This window comes from Camelus dromedarius, chromosome 17, assembly GCF_036321535.1.
Source record: "Camelus dromedarius isolate mCamDro1 chromosome 17, mCamDro1.pat, whole genome shotgun sequence".
NCBI lineage: Eukaryota > Metazoa > Chordata > Mammalia > Artiodactyla > Camelidae > Camelus > Camelus dromedarius.
The window spans coordinates 33,555,107-33,582,633 of NC_087452.1; the positions used below are offsets into that span (position 1 = coordinate 33,555,107).

Below are 27,527 nucleotides of genomic sequence, written 5' to 3' on the forward strand. Positions count from 1 at the left end.
GCTAAAATTTACCAATATTCACCAGCTTCTTCATCAAGCTCTACCTTGGAGGCTTCATGTTTTCCAGCTAAACTCCAGAGTTCCAAAATTTCTTCAGACAGTTTCTGCCAGCTCAATAGTTCTTTGAGTGGAGGAATGTATTCCTGGAATTTTTTTTTTTTTAACCTTTTTTTTTTTACTTTATTACCTTTTTTATGTGGGGGGAGGTAATTAGGGTTGTTTTCTTATTTTGTTAATAGAGGTACTGGGAATTGAACCCAGGACCTTGTGCATGCTAAGCACGCATTCTACTACTGAGCTACACCCTCCCCCTGGAATTTCTTTCTTTGTCATCTTGTATGAAGTCAGTCCAATGAATTATTTTTTACATTTTGTTTTCTAATTGTTTACTTGCTAGCATATAAAAATATAATTGGCTTTTGTATGTTGACCTTGTATGCTATGACCTTGCTAAATTCACATTAGCTTTAGAAGTTGCTTTGTAGATTTGTATTTTCTATGTATGTTATGTTTGTATAAAGTATTTCTATTGTGTTATCTATGGATAGAGGAAGTCTATTTTTTCCTTTCTGGTGTCTATGCTTTTTATTTATTTTTCTTGCCTTACTATACTAACTGATAAAATGTTGGATAGAAATGGTGAGAATGAACATCTTTGCCTTATTTTGATTATATGAGGGAAATGTTCAGAATTTCACATGGACTGTGATGTCAGCTACAGGTGTTTTTTGGTTTTTCTATAGATACTCTTTATCAGATGAGGATTTTTCCTTCTATTTCTATTTGTGAGTTTTTTAAAAATTTTTTTATAACATTGCTTTTTTTTAAAAACACCTTTATTGTGATATGGTTTCTGTATAGTAAACTACATTATTTCAGATGTACAATTTGATGATTTCTGATAGATGTATACGCCCAGGAAACCACCACCACAATCAAGATAACTAACATTTCCATCACTCCCCAAGAGGTGCAATTTTCAAATTCCCAATTTATCCCTTCCCACGTCCTTTAACCTTTGATAACCATAAGTTTGTTCTCTGTGACCGAGTCTGTTTCTTTTCTGTAGATAAGTTCATTTGTGTCCTTTTTTTTTAGATACCACATATAAGCAATGTTATATGACATTTTTCTTTCTTTTTCTATTTGTGAAAGTTTTTAATCATGAATGGGAGTTGAATTTTGTTGAGCATTTCCTGTGTATATTGAGATGATCGTATGATTTTTCTCCTTTCTTCTGTTAATATGGTGGACTACCTTGATTGGTTCTTCATATATTTAATCAGCCTTGCATCCCACACTTTGTCATATTATTCCTTCTATGTATCACTGGATTTGTTTTGCTAAAATTTTTCTTTCCTTTATTTTCCCCCAGTTTTATTATGTAGAATTATTACAGTTTGACTGCACATACACATTATATTACATGTAAATACATATATACAGTATACTGCACTTTTTTTAGTTTTCATATATGTACTAATGATTGTTTCTAAGAACAGATTAGATCTTTAGCTTTTTAAACTTACATAGTTGTTGAAGGAATAAAGCCAACTACAAAATAAGAATCAACAGAATACAGTAATCCAATCATAAAGGACAGTCAGATGTGCTTACACATATTCAAGAAATCAAAATAATAATTAGTTCATTTGTGTCATTATTATTGTTACTATTTTTTAGATTCTTCATATAAATGATGTCATATGGCATTTTTCTTTCTCTTTCTGGCCCACTTCACTTTGAATGACAGTCTTCAGGTCCATCCATATTGCTGCAAGTGGCATTATTTTATTTTTTATGGCTGAGTAGTGTTCTATTGTATATATGTACCACATCTTTATCCAGTCATCTGTTGATGGACATTTGGGTTGTTTCCATGTCTTGGCTATGGTAAGTAGTGCTGCTATGAACATTGGGGTGCATGTGTCTTTTTGAATTTTATTTTTCTCTGGATATATGCCCAAGAGTGGGATTGCTGGATCAGGTGGTAGTCTATTTTTAGTTTTTTGAGGAATCTTCATACTGTCCTCCATAGTGGATGCACCAGTCTACATTCCCACCAACTGTGTAGGGGGGTTCCCTTTTCTCCACACCCTCTCCAGCATCTATGTTTTGCTAAAATTTTTAAAAAGAATATTTGTGTCTGTGTTCATGAAGGATATTGGTCTTTAATTTTTTTTTCTTTCTGTCTTTTACTTGATCTTTCTTTCATCCTTTCTTGCTATAAGGTTCCTTTTTAGATTTTATCAGGGTTATCTGACCTCATAAAACAAGTTGGAGAGTGTTCTTTCTCTCCTTGTTTTCTGAAAAAATTGATGCAAGATTGATGTTATTTCTCCCATAAATGTTTGATAGAATTCACTACTGAAATCAGCTGTGTCTGAAGTTTTCCTTGTGGAAAGATCTATGATAAATTCAGTCTTCTTTATATAGGGCTATTTAGATTTTTTTTTAAATTTATTTTTTATTTATTTACTGTATTTATTTGAGGAGGGGAGGAAGTTAGGTTTATTTATTTATTCTTAGAGGAGGTACTGGGGATTGAACCCAGAATCTCATACATGCTAAGTATGTGTTCTACCACTTGAGCTGTACCCTCCCCTCTAGATTTTATATATATCTTGTGTCAGTTTTGGTAAGTTGTATTTTTTTCAAGGAATTTGTCCATTTTGTCTGAGTTGTCGAATTTATTGGTATGCAGTTGTTTGTAGTATTACTTAACTGTTGTTTTAATGCCTATAGGGCCTGTCGTGATAGCCCCCTTTTTCATCCTTGATAGCGGTAATCTGTGTATTCTCTTTTTATTGATCAGTTTCTCTAGAGGTTTTTATCAATTTCATTTTTTTTAATCAAAAGACCTGCTTTTGGCTTAATACTCTACTGAGTTCTGCTTATATCTTTATTATTTCCTTCCTTCTACCTACTTTGGTCTTTTTCTAGCTTATTAAGGAGAACCTTAAGTCACTAATTTTATGTTTCTACTTTTAAAACTAAAAAATTTCAGCATTGCTCTAGTTGCATCAGTATAGCATGTCGTTTTAAATTGTTCTCTCAAATATTACCTCTCCCTGAAAAGTAGGACATACAGTCTCAAATCTAATTTGTTGACAGGGAAAATAGATGAAGTTGGTGCATTAAAAAGTACACATTTTATTAATCATTGGATTGATGGCTTGCTTCTAGTTTGAGTTCCACTCTTTTGTTTTTTTTTAAACATAGTTTTTGACCCCTAGAATCATGAGAGCTCTCTACATGTTCAAGCTGTTGAGTTCCTATATCACATGAAGGTCAGAAAAGGAGAGTGGAGATATTTGGAACCCTCTTTTAAGGTATGATGTTTCTTTGGAAACATCTGTACACTTTTCTAAGTTGGAAAGTTGTTGGGTGGGTTTATGTGGGTGGAAGTTAGTTCCCCCTCTGTCTATAACTATGGGTTGTCTTTGAGGTAGCTAGAAGTACTTTTCTAATGTTTAAAGGTGCTTTAAAGTACCTTTCAAAATTCTGGTGTTTTGCTGGAGGGTAGAAGACAGAGTCTTTATGGCAGGAGCATTCAAACACTGTTGCATTTATGAGGCATTAAACAGGTCATTTGCCTCTTGTTTACAGGTTTTCCCCACACTCATACTATCACTTTGCGTGTTGCTCATCTGCTGCTGGGTACTCACTCGCTAATAAAAATCTTTGTCTACAGGATAGATGTTCAGATATGTCATTATGCGGCCCCTGGTGGTGTGTGGTTCCAAATGGAGGGACTGCCTGTTGAATTTGTGTCCTGAAATCTCTCATTATTTTCTGAATGTCTGACTGTATAAAGAATTATGCCATGTGGGCTTTGAGGGGGAGAGGTCTCACAGGAGGTCAGGAACGTAGGATACTAAGAACATGGTCCTTGGAGGAGAGAACCTAAGGTGGTCTCAGCCTCTTCAGAAGCGGTTATCCCAAAAGAGCAAAACGCAGCAGAGCTATATTTTATGGTGGACACTTCATTGTATCCCCCAACTACAGCTGAATACAATTCAGTGCCCATGTCTGAGGAATTTAATTTTTGATCCTATTTTTGGATAATTTGCAGAGTAGTATACTATCAGAACCTTTAAGTGTGTGATTTCACCACCAAAGGAATAGTCCTCTGGATTGAAGCCATATTTGAATTTTAGGTGTATGTTGCTTCTTGGTGTGCCTCTTTTAAAATAGTACGGCGGGGAGGGTATAGCTCAAGTGGTAGGGCGCATGCTTAGCATGCACAGGGTCCTGGGTTCAATTCCCAGTACTGCCTCCAAAAATAAATTACTAAACAAACCTAAACCCCCTCCCCACCAAAACCCCTTAAATATAAAGTCACCTAGAAAATGGAAGAAAAAAATTTTTTAAACTTTAGAAAACCATAAAATAGTACAGAGTTCAGTTCTTTCAGTTATGCAGAAGCTTCTTTGGAGTTCTCTTAACAGTTTTGTGGTTATCGTTGAAACGTCACAGGGAAGTCAGGAGCTATTCTGTGGTTGCATAATTCCTTACTCTGGATATTTTTCTCATTTTAAGCTAGTATTCATCATTCAAGGATGTGGGTAATCTAAATGAGGCTCCAGGTATTCTAAAAGACTCAGTGCTGTGACCAGAGCTTAGACTTCACCTTTTGTAGTTATAAGATATTTTATTTTCATGTTTTACCTCTTTAATAGCAAAACACGAATATCACTAGTATAAAGTAGTAGATTTGTATCTGGAGTGACTCCACTTATAAACTTAGAGTAACAGCTAATTGAAATTTGATTGAGTGACAGAATTACTGTTCTTTTGTTTCTGTTCTGAAATTGAGCAGATTTTATTCGAAAGATGTTATGGTGAGGGAAAATCCTGAGTATGGAGGTGTCTGCATCATTTTCCTAGTCACTTTAGGGTGTGTTCATCTCTGCCTCAGTCCTGTCAGCTTGCCCCCACTGTGCTCAGCTTCTCTTTTAGTTGAGCTGAAATAGGATGAAGATGAAGAAAAGGAACTAGAGTTACCAGTCATGTCAGAAACCCAGATTTCCAGAACAAGCCGATACTGTCCCTTTGCATCTTTTTTTTTTAATTGACATATAGTGGATTTACAATGTTGTGTTAATTTCTGCTGTACAGCATCATCATTGAGATGTGTGTGTGTATATATTTATATTTATATTTCTTTTTGTATTCTTTTTTATTATAGGCTATTACAAGGTATTGAATATAGTTCTTTCAGTTATGCAGAATGTTCTCTCTTCAGCTTTGAGCCTTCATTGAGATTGGTAATATGAGGTAATAAGTCCAGGAAGCTCCCCATTCCATATTTTAGGACTTTAGACAGTCTCATTTTAAATTTTCTGTGGTTTTGTGTTCTTTGTAGAACCATTTCTCCTATCCTTCTACATAATGTACTTTCTAGGTATGACCATGTTTAGATTCAGTTATAGATGTGTTGTGCAGAGACTAACCTGATTCAAGTATGACTCACCTAAACAGACTAGTCACAGCACAGGTATTCCTGTGGCTTCTTGTTAAAGAATAATCCCATACAAATTGTGAATATACAATGTTTCATGTGAGAAGGACGGGGTACCTTTGTTTCTCCTTTCTTTTGGTGTTTTCTAATTTTGATTTCCCCTGTATTACTTTGGACCTGTGTTCTTAAAATTCTGTCCTCAACCTCCCTTCTCACATTTAAAGAATTTTTTTATTCTTTTAAAAATTGAAAAAAAAAAATCCCCCTTAACAGAGGCACTGGGGATTGAACCCAGGACCTTGTGTATGCCAAGCCCACACTCTACCACTGAGCTGTAGCCCCCACCCCCACTTTTTTTTTTAAGCGCAGTTGAGATAGACATTTGCAAAAGGATCTTTACTTAATTAAATAAAAAATCTGGGGGAAGCACAGGGTTTCTAATCTTTCTTTAGAAATCTGATAAAAACAGGAAAGAGGTTCACTAGATTTTAGCTTCTCTCTTTGTTCTAAATTAATTGTGTTCTGGCTATTTCTTGATGGGCTGGCACATCTCAGGCCACCTGCCAAGTTTCTTTTCTTTCTTGCTCTCAGCCTGGTGTCCTCAGGACTGTGTCCCTTGCTGCAGGATAGGACCCAGAAGTCTAAACAACCTTCCTCTTCTCTGAGGACAAGCAAAATAGATACCTTTAAATTAAGCCTTTTTTCCCTCTTCCTTATTTTGAACCTCCCAAATTGCCCTAGGCCTCTGCACATACTTCTGGTTTCTAGGTGAGGGGTGTCCCAGTCCCTGGTAGATTGGAAGGGCAGGCTCAGGTTGGTAGCCCTACTTACTTTGAGAATATTCCTTATATTTCCCTCTTCCTCAAAGGAGAGATTTGTGAGCATCTGCTTGAAATACTCCTTGGGAATGGGGAAAGGAAGATTATTCTGTCACCCTCATAAGTATACCTGATATGTATCAGCACCTTTAGTCTCAATGTAAAAGCAAGAATCGACTTGAATTTCAGAAAACATTAGGTTCCCTTGGCTATATGCTTTAAAGAACAAATGTACTTTCATGTTAGTTTTCAGCTAGAGTTTTTTTGTCCATGAATTTGAGAGTATTTCAGTATCTTATCCTGTCAGAGTCCATATTAGCTTATTATTTGTGAAATAAGTTAGAAATTAGTTTTTATAAGGTCCAGAGCTGCTTTATGTGTTCTTTTCTGTTAGAGTGATTTACTAGTCTATTGTGTTCTTTTCAGTTTAGAATGATTTTGTTGTTTTTTTTTAGTTTCTGATATAATCCAAGTGATTTCCCTTAGATTGTATCGGAGAGTAAAAAACCAAAGATACATTATTGCCAGATTTTTATTTAGCATTCCTGCCTTACCAAGTTTAAATTTAACTTTTAAAAAAGTAAATAAATTTCATATGATTTTTAAATGCATGATACTTTGTCATTATGCTTTTAGTGCTTAAGTGGATATATTTAATTTAATTTTAATTTTTTATTTTTGTATATGTATATTTTTATTGAAGTATAGTCCGTTTATAATTTTGCATCAATTGCTGGTATACAGCATAATGCTTCAGTCATACATGAACATGCATTTGTTTTCATATTCTTTTTCACCATAGGCTACTATAAGATATTGAATATAGTTCCCTGTGCTATACAGTATGAGCTTGTTGTTTATCTCTTTTATATATATTAGTATCTGCAGATCTCGAGCTCCCAATTTATCCCTTCCCAACTCCTTTCCCGACCCTGGTAGCCGTAAGTCTGTTTTCTAGGTCTGTGAGTCTGCTACTGTTTTGTAAATAAGTTCCTTTGTCTTATTTTTAGATTCCACATATGTAATATCATACGGTATTTTTCTTTCTCTTTTGGGCTTACTTCGCTTAGAATGACAATCTCCAGGTCCATCCATGTTGCTGCAAATGACATTATTTTATTATGACTGAGTAGTATTCCATTGTATAAATATACCACAGCTGCTTTATGCAGTCAATGGACAGACATTTCAGTTGTTTCCATGTCTTGGATATTGTAAATAGTGCTGCTGTGAACATTGAGGTGCATGTATCTTTTTGAATTAAGGTTCCCTCTGGATAAATGCCCAGGAGTGGGATTGCTGGATCATATGGTAAGTCTATTTCTCGTCTCTTGAGGAATCTCCATACTGTTTTCCATAACGGCTGCACCAAACTACATTCCCACCAGCAGTGTAGGAGGGTTCCCTTTTCTCCACAGCTTTTCCAGCATTTATTGTTTGTGGACTTTTTTTTTTAATCTTTTTTTTTTTTTTTTTTTTAGTATAGTTACAGTGTGTCAATTTCTGGTGTATAGCACCATGTCCCAGTCATGCATGTACATACATATATTTGTTTTCATATTCTTTTTCATTAAAGGTTATTATAAGATATTGAACATAGTTCCCTGTGCTATACAGAAGAAACTTTTAAAAAATCTATTTTTATATATAGTGTCTAACATTTGTAAATTTCAAATTCCTAATTTTATCCCTTCCCACCTCCTTTCCCCAGTAACCATAAGGATTGTTTATGTCTGTGAATCTATTTCTGTTTTGTAGATGAGTTCATAGTGTCCCTTTTTTTCTTCTGTCCATGCTGACCTCCCAACTGGAGAGGGGGCGTCCCAGCGTGTGGGCAGCTTTCTTCCTTTACTGCTCCCTCCCTGCAGGACTAGTACCGCACCAATTTCCTTTTTCTTTTTTTTTCTTTTTTGTCTTACTGGATTTTGTGAGGAATCCTCCTGTATTTCCAAGCGAGAAACACTCTGCCAGAGTTCAGTAGGGGTTCTGTGCAATTCAGTGGGTCTGTAGATGTAATTCTTGGTGTATTTGTGAGAGGGGTGAGCTGTGAGTCTTTCTACTCCATCTTGGCACCTCCCCCCATTACTACTATCTGCTATATTTAATTTTAAAATCGGTAGTAGAAATATTGGATTCCTAAACCAGTTTTTATGAAAATTTGAGGAAATTTGTAGATACACCTGTGTAGTGTGAAGATAACAAGGATGATTCTCTTTACAAAAAAAATTGCATATCAAACCCATGTGATTAATCTGAGGCTATAAAAATACATTGGCCACAGATTTTGGAATTCTATTCAAGCTCCTTAGAGTACATGTCTGCTGATCTACATTTTGAGTGTGTGTCTGTGCCCACGCGATTAATGAACTTAATGACCGGTATTGTCTTTCTCTTGCTAGGAGAACAGTGCCTTTGTAGTTCTTAAAATAGTTTGGACCTTGTTCACCACCATATCTGATTGCAGATTTTCTTTCTTTGCTAGGGGTTTTATTCATTGCCACTTTCTAGGCTTGCTGTGTTGTTGAATTAAAACAAACAAAACTACTTATATAGACAAATACATACATATGTATAGCTCCTTTAAATTTATGTATCTTCTTTAAGTTCATTATCTCCTGTAAATTTATATATCTCCTAAATTTGGTCCCAGTTCTTTGATGTGATTTATCCTTTATAATTGAAATTATTTATATGTTTGCCTGTTTTCTCCCTTAATTTCTTTTTTGTATCATCAATAAAAACGGTCTAATTCTCCTCCTAATAGGCTATCCTCTTTTTTTCTTCCATATCTTGTTTAGTTTCTGTTGTTGTCATTCTTATTCAGGTACATTTAAACCTGTTTTTCTTTCATATATCAATTTTTTTTAGAGTCAAACCACAGAATTTTGCATTCCATTTATTCCTTGATTTGGTATTCTGTGGTCAACATACTTTCTTCTCTGTGAAGCCAAGTTAACTCTTTGTTCTGGTTTTGGTAGCCCTAGATTAGAAGTTTGTAAACTTCTTTGATTTAGAACCCTAATAGTAATTAAAAAAAAAAAAAAGACCTTGTTCCACCGTAAGTATTTTTTTCATATGTATATACTTATCCTACTGTACATTTCTGTGGATACATCATATACATACATCTATTTATTCAGCTGTTTTTATTGTATAGCTACCACATGCCAGGTACTACTCCAGGCAATTAATATATAGTAAAAAAAACAGACAAAGAGCCTTTCTTTCATGGAGCTGACATCATAATAAAAATAATGAACAGTAGGCATTATCAGTAAATAAAATGTATAACATGTCAGAATGAGATAAGTGCCATGAAAAAAAAAAAGTAGAACAGATAAGGGGGATGGAGCGTCCAGGTGGGTTTGCAGTTTAAACTTAGGGAGGTTAGGGTAGACCTCACTGAGAGATTTTTTTTTTTTAGTAGACTTTATTCTTTTAGAGCAGTTTCAGGTTCACAGCAGAACTGAGCAGAAAATAGAGTTCACATATAGCCCATGTCACCCACACATATATACTCCACTACCCTCAACATCCCTCATCAGTGTGGCATATTTATTATAACTGATGAACCAACATGAGCACGTTATTATCAAGCAAAGTCCATAGTTTACATTAGGGCTCACTCTTGATATTGTACATTCTGTGGGCTTTGATAAATGCATAATGACATGTAGCCATCACTATAGTATCGTACAGAATAATTTCATTGCCCTAAAAAATCCCTTGTGCTCCATCTATTCATTCCTCCCTCCCTCTCCTCAACCCCCTGGAAACCATGATCTTTTTATTGTTTCTGTAGCTTTGCCCTTTCCAGAATGTCATTTGGTTGGAATCGTACAGTTTGTAGCCTTTTCAGACTAGCTTCTTTCATTTAGTAATATATCTTTTAAGTTTCTTCTATGTCTTTCATGGCTTGATACCTCATTTTTTTTTACTGCACATAGTTTTTAAATTTACATATATGTACTGTTCATTGTTTCTAAGAATGTTTAGAGCTTTAGCTTTTTAAACTTACATAGTTATCAAAGGAATAAAGCCAACCACAAAATAAGAATTAACTCAAACAGATACATACTCCCTGCTATTAACAGCAATATTATTTATAATTGCCAAGATATGGAAGCATCCTATGTGCGCATTAATAATTGAATAGATAATGGAGATGCAGCATATGTAATGGAATACAGCTCACCCATAAAAAAGAAGGATGTTTTGCCATTTGCGGCCATTCACTCACTTTTTTTTTTTTTACTTCAAAAACTAGAATTTTATAACTGGCAGAGACATTTCCATTACATCAAAAACAACAAAATACCTAGAAATAAACTTAACCAAGGTTACCTATACTCTAAAAACCAAAATGACACAAAGAAATGGAAAGATTTCTTGTGCTCTTGGATTGGAAAAATCAGCATTATCAAAATGGCCACACTACTCAAAGCAATCCACAGATCCAATGCAACCCTCATCAAAATACTCGTGACATTCCTCACAGAACTAGGACAAACCATTTCGAAATTTATAAGGAATCACAAAAGACCCCCGAACAGCCAAAGCAATCTTGTAGGTCTCTCTTTTTTTTTTTCTCTCTTTCTTTTTGTTCTTTTTTCTTATGGTTTGATGACTAGAGAAAGTCCTTTAACATTTGTTGTAAAGCTGGTTTAGTGATGCTGAAATCTTTCAGCTTTTGTTTATCTATGAAACTTTTGATTTCTCCATCAAGTCTGAATGAGAGCCTTGCCGGATAGAGTATTCTTGGTTGTAAGTTTCTCACTTGCATCACTTTAATGTATGTTATTCGTTGCTTTTCTCTTGCTAATTTTAATATTTTCTCCTTATCCTTAATTGTCAATTTGATGACTATGTGCCTTGGTGTGTTCCTCTTTAGGATGATTCTGTGTGGTACTCTCTGCGCTTCCAGGACTTGCGTGACTATTTCCTTTCCCAAGTTGGGGAAGTTTTTGGTTATTATCTCTCCAGAAATCTTCTCAGGTCCTTTCTCTCTCTCTTCTCTTTCTGGGGCCCCTATAATGCGAATATTAGAGCGCTTCATGTTGTCCCAGAGTTCTCTTAAACTATCCTCATTCCTTTTTATTCTTTTTTCTTTTTTCTGTTCTGAAGTAGTGATTTCCACTAATCTGTCTTCTAGCTCACTGATCCATTCTTCTGCCTCATTTAGTCTATTCTTGATTCCTTCTAGTGTATTGTTCATTTCAGTGATTTTATTATTCAACTGTGGGTATTCTTTATATTTTCCAACTCTTTGCTAAAAACTTCATTCTGTGCATCTTTACTCCTCTTGAGTTCTCTGAAAATCTTGGCCATCATTACTTTAAACTCTTAGATAAATTACCTATCTTCTCATCACTTATTTCTTCTTCTGGGATTTTATCTTGTACCTTGGCCTGGGAGATATTCCTTTGCTTCCTTATATCGTCTGTCTTTCTCTGTGTTTGTGGATTCCTTCCACAGGTTTTGGGATTATTTTCTTATTTCTGGTATCTGCCCCTGGTGGATGAGGCTGGACTAGAGGCTTATGCAAGTTTCCTGGCAAGAGGAGCCAGTGCTTGCCTAGTCCTAGGTGAAGCTTGGTCCTTGACCTCTGGTGGATAGGGCTCTGTCTTGAAGCCTTTGTGGCTTAGGAAGTCTGACGATGGGTGTGGCTGTGTTCCCACCCTGTGTGTTGTTTGGCCTGAGGCTTCCCTACAGGCTGTTGGGTGGGGCTAGGTCTTAGTGCTAAGGATCCAATCAAGATGTTAACCTCCTGGAAAGTTTGTGTAGATGAACAGTCCTGGAATGTCCACCACCAGCTTTTATGTCCCCTGAGTGAGCCGCAGCCCCCAGGAGACCCTCCAAATCCAGCAGGCAGGTCTGGCTCAGGTTCCTATAAAATCACTGCTTCTGCCCTGGGACCTGCAGCACGTGAGTTTCTGCGTACGCTTCTCAAGCGAATATAGTCTCTGTTTCCTCCAGTCTTTTAAGGCTCCCAGAGCCAAGCCCCTCTAGCATTCAAAACCGGATGTCCTGGGGTCTCCTTCTCTTCCCAATGCCAGGACCCGATCTGGGGAGCCTGACATGGGGCTTAGAGCTCTCACTCCTGTGGGAGGGCCTCTGTGACTTAACAAATCTTTAGCTTGTGGGTCACCCCCCTGGGGGGTATGGGGCCCAGTTATATCCTGAGCACGCCCCTCCTACCGTCCTGCTATGCTTCCCCTTTATGCTTTCAGTTGCAGATCTTTTTTGCTAGATTCCAGTCTTTCTTCAATGGTTGTTTAGCATTCAGTTGTTTCGTTGTAGTTGCAAGGAGAGGCAAGCTTGTGCTCCTACCACTGTACCATCTTGACCAGAACTCCAAGAGATTTGAAGAAAGACTTTTTTTTTTTAGTTTCATGGTTTTATTAATACAAATACAGTGTGCACGAGCTGTCTGTTCGTTTTCTTCGCTGCGCAGCCAGGCGTTGGGATTGGTGACTCTGATGGCCAGCTGGGCTGCTCTTTCCACAATGGCTTTGCGGTTCTTCGAGGAAACATTGTGAGCAATCTCAGCACTGTAAGATTTGTTGCACATCAGCAGCACTTTGAGCTCCTTGACATTGTGGACCAGGAACTTTGGAAGCCGCTGGGCAACATGTGCTTTGTTTTCTTGTTGCTCCCATAGCTGATGCTGGGCATCAGGATCTGGCCCTTGAACCTCCTGTGCACCCTGTTGTCAGTGCTTCTGGGTTTCCGCCAGTTACGCTTAATTTTGACATATCGGTCTGACTGGTGCCGGATGAACTTCTTGGTCCTCTTTTTGACAATCTTGGGCTTCACTAGGGGTCTGAGGGTGGCCATGATGCCGACTAGGAGATGGCTGCCACCTCCGTAGGTAGCGCTGAGGAAGAGAGGGGGAGAGTGAAGAAAGACTTTTGAAGGAGGTGAGGGAGTTAGCCACTTGGATATCTGGGTGAAGAATGGCCCAGACAGAGGTAATAGCTGATGTGAAGACCCTAAAGTAGGAATATGCCTGTGTGTCTAACCCATATGACTTAGAGTGAGGTTAATAAGCAGTGGAGAGAGGGGTAGGAAATCAGATCAAAGAGAAAATGGAGGTGGGGAGGGGTGCAGATCTTGTGGTATCTTGTATGCCACAGCAAGGAGTTGGGTGAGATGGGAGCCATTGCAGGATTTTGAAAGAGAAGTCACATGCTCTGACTCTCCGTTTAGCAGAGTCACTGGATGCTGTGTTAAAAACAGGCTGCCAGAAGGCCATAATGGAAACTGGGATACCAGTTAGGAGGTGAGAGATATTGATCACACCAGGGTGGTAGCAGTGGAGGTGATAAGAAGTAGTTGGATCTGGATATGTTCTGATGATAGAGTCAATAGGATTACATGATAATGGGGTTTGAGAGAAAGAGGAATCAAGAATGACTGTCAGGATTTTTGATGTGAGCAGCTATAAAAATGGAACAGGGAATGGGTAAGACTGTAGGAAGAGAGAAGTTTCTTGAGCAGTGGGAGGAAATGAGTTCTGTTTTGGCAATGTTAAATTTAGACTTCCTAGATCCAGTAGGCAGTTGGTTGTATGAATTTGGTGTTCAAGAAGGATGACTGAACTGAAAGTATAGTTGGGCAGAAGAGGACCAAGGACTGAGCCCTGAGGCCTCCAGCATTAAAAGGTTGTGAAGAAGAGGAATAACCAGTAAACTGAGTGTCAGGAAGATAAGAGTGGTGCTTGAAGGCCAAGTGAAGAACACAGATCGAGGAGTTCTAATATTTTCTCTCCATTTCCAGGGGCTGTGATGGTGTTCATACCCTACTTTGGAACCATCGCTAGCGTATCCTTCTCCATTTACTTTGCATTGACACATCAGGCTTTTAGCACTATATGAAGGCTTTTTTTTTCTTTTTAATGTAAGTTCAGAGAATAAACTGGGCATGTATATTTTAAAATGTTAACATTTTACCATATTTGTTTCAGACTTTTTTTTTTCTCTCCTTTTTTCTTAATTTTGTTTTATCTCAATTTAACTAGATGTGGAAAGCCAGAAGTGTGTGGTGGGGAGGGTGTGGTGAAGAGAGAGTGAAGAAGGGGAGAATGGATTGTTTAGCCTCGTATTAAACAGTGCATTTTAGGTTTATAAAATTGCACTGAAATTGGGGGTCATTATTACTTCCCTTTTCACAAGGGTGCAGGTTAACCCCAGGCACATTTGTGCCATGCTTTTGCTCACTTCAGGAGACCATATGCTGACAGTGTGGAGCTTTATAGGATTGGCATCCCTAAAGATAGTATTTGAATTTTAAAAGAATGTTTCAGTGGAGCACTTAACATTCTCCTCTATTTTGAGTCCCTTTTTTAGGTAGTTTCTTTGTTTTATTTATTGTTCCTTCTTTCAGTCTTATGAACCCATCCAGATGTGTACGAGCTCATGCACATTTTCTCAGGTACATTTTCTCGCAGCCACTGTCTCCTGTGGCGGCCCGCTGGTGGGTAATTGACTGTTCTTTCCTCATCCAGGAACACACATTTACAGCATTCTGTAGTCCACTGGCTTTTTCTCTAGTTGGAGACTCCTGGAACAGTTTACAAATTTCAAATTCTGAACCTCATTTCTTTCCTCTGGAGCCTGGTCCTGTGTTGAGTTGGTTCTCTTTTAGATTGAGACAAACCTCAATCTTTTTCCAACTGGCAGCCTTCAGCCTTTCCCTTGAATATTTGGGTTTTATTTGTTCTTCTGTCTCTAGCTGCTTTAGGTGTATGATTAGGTTATTTTCTTGAGATTTTTCTTCTTTCATGAGGTAGGCTTGTATCGCTGTATACTTCCCTCTTAGAACTGCTTTTGCTGTGTCCTAGAGGTTTTGGATCATTGTGTTTTCATTTGTCTCAAAGTATTTTTTGGTTTCCTCTTTGATTTCCTCAGTGACCCATTGGTTATTTAGTAGCATATGTTGACTGAAATAAAATCACACAACATGAGAGTTGTAGGTTAAGTTTTATTTGAGGCAAAATGAGGACTGTAGCCTGGGAGCTTCATCTCAGACAGCTCTGAGAAACTGTTCCAAAGGGGCAGGGGGAGAACTCAGTATTATATATGATTTCAGTGAAGGAGGTATGTGCAGTCAGACACACAAGGTTAGGTAGAGGCTTGCTGCTAGTCACCAGGAGCAGATGCCACCATTGATGATTTTAGTGCTTTTCTAGATATGAGTAGACACAAGAATTGGAGTCATGAAATCTTCTGAAAATAACTGACTATCTGAAGCCAGTTTTCCCAGAGCACAGAGTACCTCATTCCTGACCTCCATCCTGAATTCCTTTCAGGGTGTGTTGGAAGTCAATGGCTGCAGCGGCTCGTGATTTAATCCTAGCAGAGTTAGATGGCAAGTGCCAGCGTGATCCAGTTCTTGTAGAGGCAGATGGCAAGTGCCAATTTTTAGTTAGCACATATTGTTTAGCCTCCATGTGTATGCAGTTTTTGCAGGTTTTTTTCTTGTAGTTGATTTCTAACCTTATAGTGTTGTGGTCAGAAAAGATGCTTGGTACGATTCAGTTTTCTTAAATTTACTGAGGCTTGCTTTGTCAGCCAGCGTGTGGTCGATTCTGGAGAATATTTGAGGCACTTGAGAAAAATGTGTATTCTGTTGCTTTTGGATGGAATGCTCTATAGATACCAATTAAGTCTTTCTGATCTAATGTGTCATTTAGGGCCTGTATGTCCTTACTGATTTTCTGTCTGGATGATCTGTCCATTGATATAAGTAGGGTGTTACGGTCCCCCACTATTATTGTGTTATTTTCGATTTCTCCTTTTATGTCTATTAACAACTGCCTTATATATTGAGGTGCTCCTATGTTGAGTGTATATATATTTACAATTGTTGTATCCTCTTCTTGGGTTGATCCCTTGAGCATTATGTAGTGTCCTTCTTTGTCTCTTCTGACAGTCTTTATTTTAAAATATATTTTGCCTGATATAAGTATTACTGCTTCAGCTTTCTTCTGGTTTCTCTTTGCATGGAATATCTTTTTCCATCCCCTTACTTTCAGCCTGCATGTGCCTCTAGCTCTGAAGTGGGTCTCCTGTAGACAGCATGTATATGGGTCTTATTTTCATATCCATTCAGCCAGTCTGTGTTTTTTGGTTGGAGCATTTAATCCATTTACATTTAAGGTGATAATTGATACATATGTTCTAAGTGCCATTTTGTTAATTGTTTTGTTTTTGTAGGTCGTTTTTTTGTTGTTGTTCTCTTGTGGTTTGATGACTAGAGAAGTTCCTTCATCATTTGTTGAAAACCTGATTTGGTGGTGCTCAGTTCTTTTAGCTTTCGTTCATCTGTGAAGCTTTTGATTTCTCCATCAAATCTGAATGAGAGCCTCGCTGGACAGAGTATTCTTGGTTGCAAGTTTTTACCTTTCATCACTTTAAATAGACTGTGCCACTCCCTTTTCGCCTGTAGAGTTTCTGCTGAAAAATCAGCTAATAACCTTACGGGGGTTCCCTTGTATCTTATTTGTCGCTTTTCTCTTGCTGATTTTATTATTTTCTCCTTATCCTTAATTTTTGTCAGCTTGATTACTATGTGCCTTGGTGTGTTCCTCTTTGAGTTGATCCTGTGTGGAACTCTCTGAGCTTCCAGGACTTGGGTGACTATTTCATTTCCCAAGTTAGGGAAGTTTTAAGTTATTATGTTTCAGATTTTTAAAAAATTAAAAATTATAGAAAGAGCTGAAGTTCCCTTTTCTTCTTAGATACCAGTCCCATCCTTTCCTTTCCTTCTCCAGAATTGATGCACACCCTTCCATTCTATGAGGGGGAGGTAATAAGGTTTCTTCATTGATTTCTGCTTGGAGGAGGTACTGGGGATTGAACCCCTGACCTCTTGGGTGCTGAGCATGCGCTCTACAACTTGAGCTATACCCTTTCCCCCACCTTCCATTCTATATCATTGTTCTACATGATACATGTATGTCCAGAAATTCATGTATAGTGTTGTTTTATGTATTAAAAATTTACAACAGTGGCATCATACTAGAAATATTTCCAAACTTGCTTTCTCCAGTTTGTTTGGAAATGTATTCAGGTTTACATATGTAGATTCTTAATTCAGTACTGTACAGTTTATGCATATACCCATTCATTTATCCATTCCCCCACTGATGGACACTTAGATCGTTTTCCGTTTTTCTGTTACAACAATGCAGCAGTAAACATCTTTGAACCTGCCATCTTGGGCACATGCTGGATTGTGGAGGGTACATATCTTTGGTTTTGTGTTGTCATCAACAGAATATGAGAGGAGCCATTTCTCCCTGGTTGGCCAGTGCTTGGTATACTCACACTTTTTATTTTTTGCCAGTCTTACAGAAGTGAAGTGGTTTCCTATTTTAGATTGCATTTTCCTGGTACTTGTGAATAGGAATATCTTATCACATGTTTATTAGCCCTCTGAGCCTCTTTTTTCCATTTTCTGTTTTTTTTTCCCCCCACTTTTATTTATAGGAGTTCTTCATACATTATTTACTAACATTCTTGCTAATCATACATATTGCAAATACTATTTTCTAGTCTGTTTGACTTTTAACTTCACTTATGGTTCTCTTACACAAAAATTTTAATGTGGCTAATGGTGGGAATGGGGTGATTGCAAGTGGGTATGAAAGATCTTTGGGGGAGTGATAGAAATATTTTTAAATTGAATTTGGGGGATTGTTTTACAACTTGATAAATTTACTAAAAATCATTGCATTGTACACTTATGTGAATTTTATATTATGTAAATTATACTTCAATATAAGCTGTTAAAATTTAAAAATATTTTAATGTGGTCTTATTCATCAGTGTATCCTATTTTGGTTTGTGTGTTTTATGTCTTATTTATGGAATTTTACTTAATCTGTTGTCAAAGGAATTTAAATTTTCTCCTAATTACCTTAAAATTTTATTTTGCACAGTTACATGTTGGGAATTTATTTGGGGGTATTGTTGGAGATAGAGATATAATGTTATCTGTATATAGATTGTTATTCTAGCCCATTTATGATATAGCTTATCTTTCTCAATTGATGAAATGGGTATTTAAGTACTGCTTCAGTGACACGCACCCACTTCTGTATCTGTTCCTAAGATCTTTGTTCTGTTGATCTCTTTGCAAAATATCATACTGTATCTTAATTGCTTTAATTTCATAAAGAACTTTGGAGAGGACAAGTCATCTTTAATTATTACCCTTTAACATTGCTGTCTGACTACATTTGGCCTTTACTCGCCATATGAGTAAGATCAACTTGTCGTTTGTTAGAAAACTCTCTTGGGATTTTTATTGAAATTGTGCTTCATTTCAATATCGAGCTCTCCCTTACATGAACATGGTGTATTTATGTCTTCTTTTAGGCCCTTCAGTAAAGTTTTATTATTGGTTTGTCATAATTTTAAAAGATTTGTATGTACTTTATATAGTTTTGGTTGTGAATGGGATGAATTTAAAGTTATTTTCTAATTGTTATTTTTCTGGTATAGGGGAATCCTGTTGATTTTCTTCCTTGTTATTAAGTTCTGACTTACAATAAAGTTCACAAAGTGCACAGCTCAGTGGATATGTTCACCTTCACTTTTGTGCCCCTTCTCAATTAGTATTTTCCCAGAGAAACTACTGTTGTGGCCTCCATTATAATTTTGAATTTCATATTAATAGAATCACACAGCATGACCTCTTTTGTGTCTAGGTTCTTTCCTGCTCCCTTACACCTATGAGATTCATCTGTGTTGTATGTGGCAGTAATTTGTTCTTTTTAATTTCTCTGTAGTATTCCATTGTAGGAATATATCACAGTTCATCGATTTTAGTCTTTTTTTATAGAAGTAAATATTCCATTTATTAATTTACAAACCATAATAACACCTGATAGTCATTTTATCTCACCAACAGCTTTTGCTTTGAAAAAAGAAAACAGATTAATATATAAATTTCAGTAATATCAGAAACTTTATTTTACCTGAAGAGGCATAATTAATTTTGGAGTTCAATTATGTGTTCAAGGAGTTAGTTGCTATAACCAGAAAATCTTTCTAACTATTGTAACTAATGTCTTTGCAGTGCAAATTTATTTCCATTTGTTGCTATTCATCAATGAAAAAAATTCAGCTTAATCTCAGCAGGTTCTTTTTAAAAATAGCCTTCCTTCTCGTTTTACGTAGTAAAATTTGGAACCAAAGTGTTTTAAAGAAAATGAAGGACAAACAAATAGAGACTCTTGTAGCAGGTGTTGTACAAACTTTATACGCAGAGCAGTGGAACCCCATGACCTCAGGGGGAGCAGTCCATTCATAAGCTGACAAAATTTTAACCATTTTAATATAAATGTCCAATGATCCAGAATAACTAATTCAAACAAACTGCACTATTTCCTCTTTGAAAATCAGTCACCAGGATATATAGAAGGAATTGCTGCTACTTTAGCTCTCTTACTGTAGCATCCACATTTGTGAAGAACATCTGCTACTGCTTCTCCTCCAGTGTTGTACCTCTTCTCTGCTTGTGAAGATGGTGACAGTGTTGGAGAGAATGCAGCTACTACTGAACACCCCACAAGCCAAGCCAGTAGTTCTTTAATTAGGGCACAGTCCTTTTATAAGACAAAAAAGGACTAAAACCAGGTCCTATATTTAGGATGTAGGAGTTATCTACTGGGTCATATAATTTTAATCACAACATGATTTTGCTAAAACCCAAAACTTAATGTTTTCCAGAGTAACTGTTTTGGCCTAGCTTGATGGTATACTTTTCCTGCCTCTTCTAGGACCTGATTCAGGCCCTAATGCAAACAACTCAGTAAAAACAGACATGGTAATCAAAACACAGTGGTCTTGTCTACTCCAATGCATAATATTAGATAATATTCTTGATTCATTTCCGTTATTCAAGATTGTGCTCATTAGAGAGGAGCTTTACTACTAAATTCTGAAATGTATTATACTTCCATAGTGGGAATTTTCTTATTTTTAAAAATAAACATCTAAAAGTAAAATAATTTTCAATCCAGTACACACAATGCTACAAACTATTCCAAAGAAAAGGACAAGCTCCTTCTCACAAAAGATAAAGACTTCCTCGCCAAATATCCTACCAAGTCATGACAGGAATGGTGACGTCTCATCAGAGAAAGAGCTAAAAGTACTGTGGAGGCAGAGCTTTGAAACGTTGATCATGATTTCTACTATAGACTGAATATTTGTGTCCCTCCCAAATTCACATGTTAAAACCTAATTTCCAATGTAATGGTATTTGGAGAGGGGGCCTTTGGAAGGTGATTAGGTCATGAGGGTGGGGCCCTCATGAATGGGATTAGTTGCCCTTATAAAAGAGGCCCAAGAGAGCCCTTTCATCTTTTCTGCCATGTGAGGACACAGTGACTCACTAAACACCAAATCTGCCATCGCCTTGATGTTGAATTTCTTAGCCTCCAAAACCGTGAGAAACAAATTCCTGTTGGTTTTAAGCCACCTAGTCTGTGGTATTCTGTTACAGCAGCCCAAACAGGTTAAGACAATTTCTTAAAGATCCTTCTCAAAACCCTAAGGATGTTCCTCCTTGTAGTTACTTCTTTTTAAATACTCATGAATGTCCCAAAAGGAGAAATGCCCTACTTCTGGCAAGAATAGAAAGGTATAGAGAGGAAAGAGAATAGCTTATTTCTCTTCAACTCTGAGTCTGGGCAAATGCCACTTCAGATTTATGTGTCACAGAATTAGGCTGTAGGAATTAAATACTAATTGCAATTGCCTTTCGCTTTTGCATGTTTGTTAGTCATAGCAGAGGGCCATGACTGGGGAAAGTAGTAGCCTTTTTGTTCCTGGAGATGCTTTGGATAAAGCCAGCTTTCTGTTAGTTTTAGAAACTGGGGTGGCAGCTCACAAGTTCCTCCAACCTATGGTTCCTGGGTCTGTCCTAGACACATCTGAGTAGCATAATTAAAGTGGCTATTTTGTAATACTCAGGAACCACCCTTCATTCCCTTCTTTGACACCTAGGGAGCCAGCTCTTACCAGAATAGAGATCTGTGTCTATTGGGATGGAGAACAGACAAGACAGGTACTTTGGGAACACATTTACATGGGAACAAATCTACACGGAAAAGTGAAACTTGGCCATTTCTCTAGTGACATAACTCTCAGATGCCACACAGGGGAAAGGATAACCACTTAAAAAGTTTTCCCCAGGGGAAACCTTTTGAGTTTTATTTACAAAACAAAAAACAAAACATAACACTGGTGGGGGATTTTTTTTTTTTTTAATTTAACCTGTGGCAGTGAAACCAGAGTCCCTCATGATTTCAGTTTTCTGATGTTATTTTTGAAGACTTCACAAGTTTTTCTTTATGCTGGTAGTTAAGCCTTAAGTCTAGAAAAGAATGCAGAAGCTGTTGAAGTCTTGAATGGCATAAACACTTGAAATCAGGTCAGTGTATTTGCAGAGGATAGTCTGTAAAATCTTTGAGGATTGTTTACATTCCAGAATATAGGATTTATTGACTCCACCGTATTTAGATGCATTTGTAAAAAATAACGACCAGTAAGGTCCTAAAGTTCAAGAGTGTAAGTTTCTTTGATGGTCTGCCTCTTGTTGAAGCATAGTAGATTCAGTTCTAGGCAAATTATTTGATATTTGGACAGTTCATTTCTACTTACAAGAGAATGAATTTTCTGTTTGTCAGATTCTTTTTTAGTACCTTGGTACCAACCCTGTGGACCAGACATAATTCAGATTGTCTGACTTTAGGGACACTTTATAGAGCTACATTTTTCATTTTGGGGCTTAAGGAGTCATCAATGAAAAGACTTGTTCTTCAGTTGTTGGAAGTTTTCTTGTCATCAGAAAACCCTTAGTGACTTCTTGATGTGCAAAGTGCGTGACTGAAGATCTGGGGATTTTGATGCACCTATTTCTATCTTTTCTTTTACAGTGGTTTTGGCTACAAGTAACAGAATACCCTAATGTGACTGGCTTAAAGCATGAAGGAAAATTTATTTTTGTTAGATAGCAGGATATCCAGTACTTAAGTGACAGCATCTTAGACCCTAATTTTTTCTATCTTTCGATTCTGCATGCTCCTCATGTTAGTTAGCCTTGTCTTAGGTGAGTATCTTTTACTGTCACAAGGTGGCTGCAGTAGTCTCAGATAACCACATCCAGCCAGAATAGTATCCTGATGAAGAGGAGGTACGCCTCTCTGTTTTTTAAGAGCAAGGTAACTTCCCAGAGAATCCCTGGCCAACTTCCCCTCATATCTCATTGGGAAGAAGAGAGTCACATGCTTTTTTCTAAATTAGCCATTCATAAGAATGGGGGTACTGTTCAAGGTTCTCCCTGAGCTAGAATGGAGTTTCACATTCCCTTGAATTTTGGCTCCCTGAATAATATTGTGACTAATTAGGGAGGAAATAGTGGAGAAGGACATCATCGACAGCCCTCTCAGTCCACAATTTTCATAGTGGGCCTAGGTGGACATCAGACTTCAGGAACAACCTCTGGCTCTTTATCAAAAAGAGTCAGAGCTTTTGCTATTTGGAGAACTTCCAAGACTGGGCAGTAAGTGAGGCAAGCCCAGGCCCTTTAACTGCATCAGCATACTCCACAGAGTTGGCAGTGGGCATGTCTTCATTTTATAGGCAGGGAAACTTGAAGTTAAGTGACTTGGCCAGGGCTTCATAGAGGTTGAGAGAGTTCTGGGCACTTCTTCTTTTATAGGTTCCTGATTTATTTAAAAAGAAATACCAAAGCATAGTTACAGGAATATGGTGCGTGTTACTTGTTTATCTCTAAGAAAATATTGCAAATGTAAAAACAGTACCATTACTTTATGCAGATTTCTTATAGAAACAAAAGATCAAAAGTCTGGATCTGACTGGAGATTGGACTTCTGCCTTTTAGTCCTTGGAGGCTACAGAGAATGCCATGGGTCTCTCAGAGTTCAGGGAATGGCCCTAATGCTCAATTCTTCTGGGACACTTGGTACTGGTGACCCCTCTCCTATACCAGATACCCACTGACCCAGGCTAAAAAGTCTAGCATTTTCCTAGCCTCCCATCTACAGTCAGAGACAGTCCTAGGGTGAAGCGGAGCTGGGGCAGGAGCTGATGGACAGTCCTAAGAGTCCGGAGTCAGTGGGCACTTTCAGGAACCCTGAAAAAAACTTTCAGCAGTTTCTTCCTGCCCCAACTTTCTGCCCTAAGCATTGTGACTGTGCTTTCATATTTTATTTTCATACTGTGCTTTTGCTCACTGTGGTCCTCCTTCTGGAATTACTTAGTTCATTCCAGTAAACTTTTTTTGAGCATGGCTGTGTGCCAGGAACTGTCTTGGACCTTAGGTGGAGATAAGAGGGAATGGTTTGGTGGTGGGACAGATGAGTAAATAGGTAACAGTACCGTGATATAGTGCTACTATTGAGTCGGCACAGGGTGCCTTAGGAGCCATAGAGGTGTGCATCGAACTCTTGTTTGAGGAGAATGGAGTCTGGGAAAACTCCCTGGGGCAGAGAGTTGTCTTATCATGAAGGATGACTGAAAATGAATAGCCAAGCAAAAAAGTGTGTGCATTAAAATGGTGCAAATTTGTTTGTGGGAGTGGAGAATAATTTATTTTTATTGATAGCAGTGAAATAGAATATAATTTCCTGGACAGCTTTGGATTAAGAACATTTTGCATTTTTGTAACAGTGTTCTTGTATAGCTCATTTTGTCCATAATTATGAGGTTCAGAAAAAAAAACAATTTGGGGGGTGGGTATAACTCAGTGGTAGAGTGTATGCTTAGTATGCATGGGGTCCTGGGTTCAATCCCAAGTACTCCCATTTAAAAAAAAAATTTAAAAAATGAGAAAAAAATAACGGTTTATCTCTTACAGGTAAAACCATATTTCTGTGCTACAAATATTTTATTTTTCTTTTTTAGTCTTGATCTTTTAGATGTTGTCTCGCCTACTACATTCTTAATTTTAAAAAATGTGTTCGGTATTAAGTTGCCCATTACAGTAACTTTCTTGAGAAAAAACTGACATTAATAGGAGGGTACTTAAGGGGGAGGGCTTAGCTCAGTGGTAGAGCATGTACTTAACATGCATGAGGTCCTGGGTTCAATTCCCAGTACCTCCATTAAAAATAAATAAAATTAAAATAAATAAACCTAACCCCCCCCCAATACAAAAACAAGGTAAAAAAAAAAAAAAGGAAAGGAAGATTATTAAGTACAGCTGTCCCACTGTTTGATATAGTCATAAAGGGAAGCTCTGTAGTGCTAGACATGGTCATAAATTTCTGGCTGTAGATTTAAAGTAGAAGAAATATGAAACCTGAATCCCTTTGGGAAAAACAAAACCTTTTTATGCTTCTACAACTCAGCAAGGAATGATTTTCTCTGCCTGGTACTTGGCCCCTTCAGCAGAAAAGTTGGGAATCTGGTGTGACCTGATTTCTCAGGCAAAAACTCTTCTTTTGAGTCAGGGCGAGACCCTTACTAGGACTGGATATCGAGAAAAGTCTGAACAGAGTGAATAGGTGTTGCCTTCTGTTTTTTCCTGAACTCAACTTTGAATGTGAAGTAAACAGGAATAGTTGCCTCCCTCATGGCTGTAACATATTGTAGCTCTAAAGTCAGATCCTTTAGAGAACTTAGAAGGGATCTGAGAGCTAGGAAAGGAAGAGAATATGGGCTTCTGTGTATAAAAAGATGGATGGAAGAGACTAAAGTTGCATCATTTAACAGGAATTGACCCCACTACCTCTGTACCTCTCATGCATCAGACAGTGTTGTACATGCTGAGGGAACACATAGCAGGGAACAAGACAGAATCTGTGTTCTTCATGGAGTGGATACTCTGTGAACTCCAGGGAAATTGTAGCTTGCCAAATGTTTTGATTCCCTCCTTTCCTTTCTTTCTTTCTGTTAGGAAAGAAGAATAAGCTGAACAGACTCTGACCATTGGTTTTCAGCTCACCAGAACCTTCTGCCTAGCTCTCCTTTTGTGGCTCATGTGCTGCATCCTCTGCCCCCAGTGTGCAACCAGCCCCCAACGCAATGTGTGTTTGTCAAACCATGGAAGTGGGGCAGTATGGCAAGAACGCAAGTCGGGCCGGAGACCGAGGAGTCCTTCTGGAGCCCTTCATCCACCAGGTGGGCGGACACAGCAGCATGATGCGCTACGACGACCACACTGTGTGCAAGCCCCTCATCTCCCGGGAGCAGCGCTTCTATGAGTCCCTCCCTCCTGAAATGAAGGAGTTCACCCCTGAGTACAAAGGTCAGTCACTGGCCAGTTTGGGGAGAGCAGCAGCCTTGGGCTTACAAGTCCTTAGCTCCATTTTCCTTGTTTTGTGGCCATGTGAAGTGATTATAGGTCTCTGTTATCTCAAAACAGCAAAGTCACTTTCTTAAGTGGAATTTGAGGCTGAAGGTATCTGCAAGGTCTTTAGATCTTGAAAATTGAATTCATTGATAGATAAACTCAGGAATTCACAGCATTAGGTCCCATGCTGTTGTCAAGGTTTCCCCTGTTTGCTGGGATGATCTAAGAGAGAAGGGGCTGTACCTCTCTGGTCCCAGAGGAGGAAGAGTTGGGTACTTTCCAGACAAGGCAGTGAGACAGCTGGCAAGGAGACTCTGGAGCTTGTGTCTGTATGTGCTGGAGAAATGAATTAATGGTAAGAAATTTACAGAAGGACTGGGGCCTGGAGGTCCTAACTTTTGAAGGAAAAATAACCTGTTTTAAAATGTAAATTAACTTTACAGACTAGAACCCCATGAATATATACCAGAATTTAAGTCACTTTATTTTAAAATCTGTTTTTATCACTATGTTTATATATTTTTATGATTGTCCCTCAGGTGTAAGTTGTATTTTTTTGTGTTCCACTTTTAACTTTTCCAAAGCTGTATGAATTCAGTCATGTTTGCATCATCCTTTATTTGGGGGATCCTTGATTTAGAAAAATCAACCCATATCAGTATTGACTTTTGTTTCCTTAACTTTTTTTTTTTAATTGTGGTAAAATATACATAACATGAAATTTACCTTTTTTGAAGGGGGTAATTAGGTTTATTTATTTATTTGTAGAGGAAGTAGTGGGGATTGAATCCAGGACCTCGTGCATGTTAAGCATGCACTCTAGCACTTGAGATATGCCCTCCCCCTAAAATTTACCATTTTTTTAAAAAGTATATAATTTAGAGGCATTAAATACATTCACAAGTTCTATACCATTACCATTATCTATTTCTAGAACTTTTATATCACCTCAAATGAAAACTCTATACCCATTAAATTGTAACTCCCCGATTCCCCCTCAGCTGAACCCCAGTAATCTCTGATCTACTTTTATTTATTTGTTTGTTTGCTTTTACTGAAATACAGTCAATTACAATGTGTCTATCTCTGTATAGCACAATATCCCCATCATGTATATACATACATATATCCATTTTCATATTTCTAATCTATTTTCTGTCTACACATTTGCCTATTGTAGATATTTCATATAAGTGGAATCATGTAATTTTTGTCCTTTTGTGTCTGGCTTATTTTACTTAACATAATGTTTTCAGGGTTCATCCATGTTGTAGCACGTGTCAGAACTTCATTTGTTCTCATGTCTGAATACTATTCCATTGCAAATATATACCATATTTTGTTTATCCATTCATCTGTTGATAGACACTTGGGTTGTTTCCACCTTTTGGCTATTATGAATGATGTTTCTGTGAGTATTACCTTACAAGAATCTGTTTGAGTCCCTGTTTTCACTTCTTTTGGGTATAGACCTAGGAGTAGAATTGCTGGATTATGTAGTAATTCTGTGTTTAACTTTTTGAGGAGCTGACAAACTGTTTTCCATAGTTACTGTACCATTTGACATTCTTACCAGCAATGTTCTATTTCTCCACATCTTTACCAATACTTATTTTCCATTAAAAAGTATTATAGGCACCCTAGTGGGTGTGAAGTAGTATCTCGTTTTGATATGCATTTTCTTAATGACTGATGAATGATGTTGATGTGCCATTGGCCATTTGTATACCTTCTCTGGAGAAATGTCTAGTCAAGTCCTTTGTTCAGTTTTGAATTGGATGGTTTATTTGCTATTGTTATCAAAACAGAATCAGAATATTGAATTTGGAGGAATAAATACTCTAAGGCTGCAAAACAGGGTAGAAGCCAGAATCAAACACACTGCCTTCTCTAAGTGGCTAAGAAACAACAGT

General features: G+C 37.5%; 1 protein-coding gene and 1 pseudogene across 2 annotated transcripts in view; one reads left to right on the top strand and one right to left on the bottom strand.

The window, feature by feature from the left end:
- IP6K1 (inositol hexakisphosphate kinase 1) overlaps positions 1–27,527 on the top strand; it is a 62,218-nt gene that overhangs the window by 18,409 nt on the left and 16,282 nt on the right. For both annotated transcript variants that reach the window (XM_031470335.2, XM_064496536.1), the window contains one exon: positions 25,219–25,569. In XM_031470335.2, coding sequence (XP_031326195.1) covers positions 25,347–25,569 — 223 coding nt within the window. In that variant the 5' untranslated portion in view covers positions 25,219–25,346. The remainder of the gene's footprint in view (positions 1–25,218; positions 25,570–27,527) is intronic.
- Positions 12,478–13,196, bottom strand: LOC105088149 (large ribosomal subunit protein eL32-like; annotated as a pseudogene).